Here is an 8,931-nt window from a genome sequence, read left to right as displayed (position 1 = left end):
AAGATAATGACAGCGGCAGAAAATCAATACCTAATCCTAATAGAAATTGCAAATGGGGCAGAGAAGACAAAATCTACAACATTTATGAAGACATTTGCAGCCAATAACCGGACCAAGTTTAACTTGACTCGGTCAAACTGAATTGAATACAGTTAGATAGCTAGCTTTATGAGACACTAGTCAATGAACCATATTCACAATGACAAATTCTATTGCCCTTAGTACAAATCTCCGGTGAAAGAAAATCTCGAACACAAATAAAACTCGAACAGAAAAAAAAGAAATAGGATAAGGCTCCAAGGCGTGTATCAAGTCACTATCTTTAAGGTTATATTCGCCCCCACCTATCTTCGGTGTGCAAATGAGTTCCAAGCAAATTAACCTCAAGGATACAATGAAGCCAATGACTATTTGCGTTTTGCACTGACGAGAATAGTTCATTACGCACTGAACAATGTATAACAAAAACTCAATTCCTACAAAGGATTTCTGCATTAATACTTTATAAAATAATCTAATAATATTAGAAAATAAATGAAGGAAATAAAGAATATTAGAATTTGTTGGTGCATTTTCCAAATGAAATTCCATTTATATTTATAGGAATTTTCATGTCTCTTCATAGAGACATCTTTCATCAATAGGTGTCTTTCTGAATAATAATGTCTTTAAAATAAACACATAATTATTCATTTAATATTATAACTATTCAAATAATATTATTTAAATAGTTATAATTTTTTTCAAAAAAATCAAATAATATAACTTTTGATTAATTACACCCATTCATTTATAGTTATTAGAACACTATAAATATTTGAAAATGTTCCAACAATCTCCTCCCATTTTCAAAATATTTTGGATTTTGATATTCTTGGAAATCAATTTGCATAAATGAAGGTATCTTACGATTGAACCTTCACTTAGTGAAAACATATTAAAGTTAATCGAAATTGCATGATAGACTAAGCTTTGAACCAACTATTCTATTTGATTAACCGAACATATCTCACACAATGATTTCAACATCGGTCAATGCATAGCATCTAAGGACACTATTATGGCCATGTGTCTATATCCTCTTTTCATAAGTGTTGTCAGAGTCAAGCCCTTGAGCTCCTAAAAGCGGCCATACTTCTACTCACATAGGTAGATCCCATCAAGAGTGTTCCCATAATTATAACACTCTAACATATTTATGTTATGGGTCCATTAAGAGTACCTTACTCATCATTCCCTTATCATTACGGGTACCTAGCACTTTAATCTGTGGATGGATTTATTTATAGTGCTAACAGTCACATACTAATGATGTACTTTGTCTCATTGAACTCAAGACTTGACGTTATACCAAGCGTTGAGTCGAGTTTCCATCATGGGTGACTCTAATTAATGGGCTTGAATCCCATCCCTTTTGAAGTCATTTTTAGTGCATCTCTAGCAAGAGTTTTTGTCAAAGGATCCGCCAAATTTTCACTTGACCTCACATAATTAATAGTGATCACTCCATCAAAGATTAATTGTCGGACATAACTATGTCTTAATCCAATGTGTCTAGACTTTCCATTATATACTTGGCTATATGCCTTTGCTAGAGTAGCCTCACTATCACAACGAATAGAAATAGGTGAAATTGGCTTAGGCCAAAAAAGTACATCATAAAGCAAATTTTTAACCATTCTGCTTCTAGATGCAGCGGCTAATGCAATAAATTTGCTACCATGGTGGAATCAGTAATACATGTTTCTTTCTTGGAACCCCAAGAAATGACTCCACCAAGAATGAATATCCATCCACTAGTAGATGCATGATCTTCCAAACTTGTAATCCAGCTAGCATCCGAATACCCTTCTAAACCTGGAGGATATCCATTATAACACAATCCATAGTTAATAGTTTTCTTTAAGTACATAAGTACTCTATTCAAATCTTGTCAATGCAAACTACTTGGATTACTTGTGTACCTACTCAATTTTCCAACAACATATGCAATATCTGGTATTGTATAAGTCATTATGTACATAAGACAACCAATTAGACTTGCATATTTCAATTGAGGATTCATGGGTGTAGATGCTGGTATACAGTTGAAAAAATCAAACTTTTTAAACACATTTTCAATGCAATGTGATTGTGATAAAGTTATAGTATTTTCATCTCGGGTTATTTTAATCCCAAGAATAACATCTGCTACACTCATATCCTTCATAGCAAAGTTGTTTGACAAGAATTTTTTTGTGTTTTCTATTTGTTCCAAATCCGTGCCAAAAATGAGCATGTCATCTACATATAAGCAAATTATGACACCTTTTCCATTTTCAAATTTGCTATATATGCACTTATCGGATTCATTTATTTTATAGCCATTAGCTAAAACAACCTTATCAAACTTTTGGTGCCATTGTTTTGGTGCTTGTTTAAGTCCATATAAAGATTTAATAAGCTTACATACCTTATACTCTTGTCCTGGAACAACAAATCCTTCCGGTTGCTCCATATACACTTCCTCTTTCAATTCACCATTTAAAAATGCAGTTTTAACATCCATTTAGTGAACAACCAAATTATATATAAAGGTAAGTGATATTAAGAGTCTAATTGTAGCAATTCTTGCTACTGGACTATAGCTATCAAAGTAATCAATACATTGTTTTTGTGTAAAACCTTTGGCTACCAACATTGCTTTAAATTTATCAATGGTTCCATCGACCTTCATTTTCTTTTTGAAGATCTATTTACAACTTATTGGTTTGAAACCCGGTGAAAGATCAATTAAGATCCAAGTTTGATTTCTTATTATTGAATCCATCTCATCATTTATTGCTTCTTTTCAGAAAGCAGTCTTGTGATTTTATTGCCTCTTCAAATGTAATAGGATCAAATTCCGTATTAAAACAATAAGGTATCTTATTGCATATACTTTCACCTTTTCCTTCTACAAGAAACATAATGAAATGGCCCAAAATCTTTGACCTTTTTAATCTTCTTACTTCTTCTTAATTCTTGACAAAATTTATCATCCAATGAAATCTCATTCTCATTTAAAGAATGAATCAACACTTTTTCCTTCTACAAGAAACATAATGAAATGGCCCAAAATCTTTGACATTTTTAATCTTCTTCTTCTTAATTCTTGACAAAATTTATCATCCAATTAAATCTCATTCTCATTTAAAGAATGAATCAATTGTTGTGGCTGTCCCAATCTGAGCAAAAAGTAACAGTTAACTAATCCTGTTGACTTCCCAATTTGTTCACATGAGAATCTCTTTCAAGTGAAGTTTCAAGGTACACCAAGAGAACACTGAATTGGCCAAGTAAATTAACTCTTAGATATGACATGAGAACACACAGTGTGAAACCAAAAATATGTTGTAAGATGCTTACACTTTGATATTGTCAAAGAGAAGGAATTTCTTAAAGCATGAAGTTACAACTGACAGGATATTATTATCAAATGATGCAGAAAGAAAAAAAAATTGTAATTCCAGCATTTCATATTTAAAGAAAATCCAAGAAACGTAAAGCAAATTGGAGTAAAAATTTTATCTCTATGAGAATTCCAACATGGTTGCATATAGCGAGATCAGTCAAATACAATAAACTATCCCGAATCCATACCACAATTACAATCTCTGCTTTGAGCAGGCAAAGGTCATGACAATTCACTGGTGGACAGGCATTAATGGCCTCTGAGAAATTGCAATGCAGAACTGTATCCCATTATTCAATAACACAAGCCCTGCATCTCATACATTGTAGAAAAGACAATCCTCTCAAAATTTGCAGGCTATTCAAACTGCAATTTCAGAAGAATCCTATTGAAGAAAAGCACTTGGATCTGACTCAGAGAAGCACAGCATTAAGGCTTCATTCTGCAAGGGTTATATAAGTTATATGACAAGAAAAAGTATAAAAACTCAATGTGTGTGAGAGAGATCCTATGTTACTTAGGTGCAAGTCTTGGACGCATATATATGTATGTCTGTTCAATATTTTCTTAGGTTTTTCATAAATTTGGATGACTGTACCACAATGACCATTTCTGAGTCGGAGACAGTTACTTCATGAAAAAATGAAGAGTCGTATAACATAGGAAAAATCTAAAAAATAATACCTCCCTAAGGCAGCTGAGGTAATGGGAATCACTCCAGTGGGGGAAACCAAAGCATCCACCAGTACATCATTTGGGGTGACTGGTATTACTTCTTCATCCATTATCTGCACAGAATAAGACAGTGCAACTGCAAAACCACAGCAATTGTTGAAGATAAGAATCTGAAAAACTTAAGCAGAACAGAACGACCTAGAGCATGTAATATAACATGAAAGTAGACTAAGAAACAAAACTAGCAAATACCAAAGAGTGGGAGCCTCCAATTCTTTTCCTTGGCAAGCTCCTTGTAGTTCTTCAAGAATGTATCATAATATCTTTTCCATCGGACATGTCCACAAAAATAAAAGCAGAAATTATCAAGTAAGAGTTAAGCGATGACAATGAGACATGCACTAAAAGCACAGATAAACCAAGGCAAAGACAAAGTGCGCAAACCTACAGATAAGCGCATACAACTCATGGATGTCTACGCAATAGTTGATTATGAATTGTTTTAGGGACAAGACAACATAAAGTTCAACAAATGTAATTGCCTGTAGATATTTGATAATGATTTATTAACCAAGATAACCCAGGGCCATGGCGTAAGATAATGTTTCAATTGCTTTGTAATTGGAAGCTCAATAATTTGAGACTTAAGAACTTAGTTAAAAAACCTGCTGGATGCTCACAAATATAAAGTATCTCTGAATTATGAAAGAATAACAAAACGCAGAAGATAGGCTAAATTTCAATATGAATGGTAAACACACCCTCCACCACGGCCTAACCGTCTTCCAGATCTGTCAAAAGCAAGTCCTAGCAACATTGCAAGAAGAATGTTAAAGAAAGCAAAGATAAAAGAAAGAGAAACTGAGCAGAAAACAGGACAAAAACATCTACCAGGCAAAATGAACAAATCAACTGGATCATTCGCATGCATCACTGCATCAAGAAATACAATTCAACATTAGAAAACATAAATATGAAAGCAAAAATGAGAAACGAACAATAGCCATCTAATTTCCTTTCCTGGAGAATAACTCAAATGTAAGACCAAAACTAAGATGAAAATGTAACAGCGTTAACATAAACAATGATTTGCCTTGGATTGAGAGAATGATTTGGTTCAGCTTAGATTAGAGTAAAGAGAGCAAGGAAGTTACCTTAACAACTATTAACACAGTTGTTGTAACAAATAAGATTATACAAACAAAAACTTAAAGATTTATTCTATCATAGAGGTAAGAGATGAAAGCACAATAAGCAATTATAGAAAAAGAATGAAAGCAATTCTTTTAGCAATCAAAAAGTAAGTGGTGAGAAACAACTGGAAAATTATTTAATGGTGAGAGGCAAAAGGATGAAAACCAAGTTACTCAAACTCAGGTGTGAGTGTCGAAGAGCGATATATATCTGAGATGGGTATGCCCAATTTTCTTTTTCTCTTTTTCATATATTTAGTGAGTCGGAGTATCACATCATCGAACCCATATCTAAATACGTGCAAGGAATGAGTCACACTGGAACCAGGAAAAAAATGATCATAGTAACATAGAATGAAAATATATAGAGATCAACTTGTATACCATCTTCACGAGCATTTCCATCAGCATCAACTGAAGCAGGTTCCAAAATGTTCATGGAATTCGCAACTAAATCATCGATGCGCGAGATATTGAACATCCTCATGTTACTATTCTTATCCTCCACGCGAGGAACATAAAGTATCTTTGCAGTCTGAAGCTTATTACCATCTAGCACAGAGACAAAAAATAGGTTAAAAAATACCTGAAAACAACACAATAAATCACACAAAGATAAAGAACAATGACTACTTCAATACTGAAATTTTGGTATATAGAAGAACCTGGGGCAGGTGATAGAATTTGAGATAACAACTTAGAGGTATCAACTTCTCGTAAAGCACTGCAACTTATATAGGCACATAATCTCTTACTTGATTTGAACCATGGAGCTTCCAAAACTATACTCTGGATTATATCATCTAAAAAGAAAGACCCAGGAATTAGAATTCGAAATATATTGATAAAATCGAAAATGAGGAGAAAATAGATGGGGGTTACCTTCTTGGGATCGGAGGGAGGGATCCATGGACTTGAGGGTCTGGCGAACATTGGAGCGGATGATCCGCTTCTGCTTGAAAACCAATTCAAGATTGTCAGCTTCTTGATCGTTGTTGGACATTGCTACGATAAGGGTTGGCTGGCTACAGCTACTGAGTTATTTTGCAAGAGGGGTTTTTTTGAGTCTAATTGGTTTGAAACGATACCACGATAGACCTTACACAGTCTTTCAAGAATTTAACTCGTCTAATTTTGCTCACAGTCCATCTATTCATCCAATGTTTGAAGTTCGATCCCTCTATTTCTTTTTAGGTTTATTTCACAATTTGGCCCCCAAAAATACTCTTTTTTGGACTTTAGTACATAAACTTTTTTTCACAAATTAGGTACCTAAAGTACCATTCCGTTATATATTTTAGTCCAATTTTTAACGCCACTTAAAAAATATAGGTGGCCAATAAAAACATGTGGTGTTACTTAAAATATATATTTTTATCATATATTCATATATCAATTTTAAATAATTATAAAAAATAGAAACAAATATATAAATAATTCAAATATATATATAATTTCAATAATGATCAGTATTTAGTACACTGATAATTTATTTTTTTATTTCACAAATAACCTCAAAAATTCATCAAGTGACTTTTTTTTTAATGTTTTTAACCTATTCATTGGGTTTTTCATGTGAGAAAAAAATTTTAAGAAATCTTATATTTTTGTTCACAACAATCTAAACAAAAACAATACCAAGGATATTTACAATTTCCTTAAATTAAATTTTTGTTTAATTACATTACTTTAATTAATTTAAAATTTAAATTATCTTTATTTAAAGTTTCAAATAAAAACTCAAACTAAGCCTAGAGAATTTTTAGATTCTTGCGTCAATAACCATTATCGGCCACCATTCTCCACCGTCAATCTTCACTCACCGATAGTTATTTGAATTCAAATTTTATCATTCTCTTGTTTTTTATCTTCTCTTTTCATTTTCAGCGTTTATTTTTTTTCAAAAGAACACTATATTTTTGTAGATCTATAAATAAATCTCAAGACTACAACACCAAATTTAGGTGTTTTTCACCTTCGGATTGTCTTCAAATTTCAGTATATTCTTCCCCTCTATAAACTTCTCTTTCACTGTTTAGATTGACCAAACAATACCCAAAAAAACTTCTCTGTAATATTTTGCTCTCTTCTTTGATTGATGAATGCAGGATGCTCCTCCGCTTTATGACTTCTAACTTGATGAGGCATGTCTTTTGTGGAGGGAACAAATGTGTGAATGCTCTAGCTCATTTGGGGAGTAAGTTTTAACCTTCTTCTCCTTCGGATTTTCTTTCGTTTAATGACTTGTTTTGTATTTGCTCTAATCCCCCTAGTAGCTTAATTCTTCTACTTCTAGATAATGCCCAGGGGTCGGTTATGATCGAACTCTATCTTAGTTTTTTTATTAAAGATTGTTCCCTTTTCGACCAAAAAAATATTAATTCAAGAATACTTTTGTCTTTTCATATCTTTTAATAACTGTAATACCATGATAATAATTGAAGTTTTTTTTTAAACTTTAATCTCATTATAGGTTCTAATCATATATGTTTTTTTATACAATGCCTAGAACTACTAATAACCCCTTCTCAATCCTTAAATAAGAGGATAATGCACTTCAACGCATTCGAACCCACGTCCTCTTGCACTAGCAACAATGTCGATGCCAATCAAGTTAAGACTCAATCGACATGATAATAATTGAACTTAAAGACGCATAAATTTTAAATTTTTAACTTGATCATTTCAACTAAAAATTCACATGGTTTTAATATAAAATTGTTATAAATATAAATTTTACATAGATTTTTTTCACCGACGTTATTATGGATGTGTGATAATCTAGCGTTATTAACTTGTGTTTGGTAAATTTCACATATAATTTTTTTATTTGAATTATGTTAAATATTCTTTTATATGATGCCAATATTTTATTTATAATTCAAAAACTTCATTCAAATTTTTAACATACGAAATACAAAATTAAAAATAATTGCATTGAATTCAACTGATATTAGATACCAATTGTAAATGCAGTAAGCACTTTTATTTATTATTTTTAAGTGCATGAACATTTATGCCCACTTGGGCTGTGGGCCCAACATTTGATTGATAACTATTTCATGCATGCCACCAATTACCACATTCCTTTGGTTTCATGCGCATTCTTTATCCTTCTTTTACATACCCAATGAATAGATTTTTTCTAATTTCATAATTAATATGATTAATTTTTAAAATTTTTATAATAAGGATTTTCTACATATTAAATTTCTATAAATAATATATATATGTTAAGCATATTTATGATATGATAAAATATACAAATATGATATGAATGCACAAATTGAGTTATGATAAAAAAAAATTTAATGAGAAGATGCTTATTTTTTCTAAACTTTTCAAAAAAAGTTGGATGAGTTTTAAGAATAATATTTTTTCCCCTCAAATTTTATAAAAAATAATTATTTTAATCCTCCATTTAATTTTTCGCCTATTTCAATTCTTGAACTTGTATTATTTATCAAGTTACTCTAAAAAGAATGATATTTGTTAACTTTGTTGATGTGGTATACAAGTCAACAATTAAATTTTTAAAAACAAAAATTTATAAAAATTAAAAAATATTAAAATTATTTAAAAATTATTAAAAATATAAAAAATATTTTTTTAATTTTTAAAAATTAAGTA

General features: G+C 31.3%; 1 protein-coding gene across 4 annotated transcripts; it reads right to left on the bottom strand.

Annotated features, from left to right (window-relative positions):
* Nucleotides 1-3,522: 3,522 nt before the first annotated feature.
* LOC107916295 (5-formyltetrahydrofolate cyclo-ligase, mitochondrial) lies at nt 3,523-6,562 on the bottom strand. Of its 4 annotated transcripts, XM_016845483.2 has the most exons (8): nt 6,184-6,562; nt 5,967-6,104; nt 5,686-5,853; nt 5,000-5,041; nt 4,870-4,915; nt 4,361-4,431; nt 4,118-4,244; nt 3,523-3,875 (listed from the first exon to the last, which is right to left on the bottom strand). In XM_016845483.2, exons 1-8 carry the CDS (start codon nt 6,302-6,304, stop codon nt 3,863-3,865), a joined length of 726 nt encoding a protein of 241 aa, XP_016700972.1. In that variant the 5' UTR covers nt 6,305-6,562; the 3' UTR covers nt 3,523-3,862. The 4 variants fall into 4 exon arrangements, 2 of the variants coding, with proteins under 2 accessions (XP_016700972.1, XP_040959243.1); XM_041103309.1 differs by having other exon boundaries at nt 4,870-5,041; nt 6,184-6,422; XR_005919773.1 differs by lacking the exon at nt 3,523-3,875 and adding an exon at nt 4,553-4,650 and having other exon boundaries at nt 4,870-5,041; nt 6,184-6,422.
* Nucleotides 6,563-8,931: the final 2,369 nt, after the last annotated feature.

This window comes from Gossypium hirsutum, chromosome D10 (genome assembly GCF_007990345.1).
Source record: "Gossypium hirsutum isolate 1008001.06 chromosome D10, Gossypium_hirsutum_v2.1, whole genome shotgun sequence".
Classification (NCBI taxonomy): Eukaryota; Viridiplantae; Streptophyta; class Magnoliopsida; order Malvales; family Malvaceae; genus Gossypium; species Gossypium hirsutum.
Note: the sequence above shows the minus strand (reverse complement) of the source record. Positions and strands in the feature narration are given on the sequence as shown.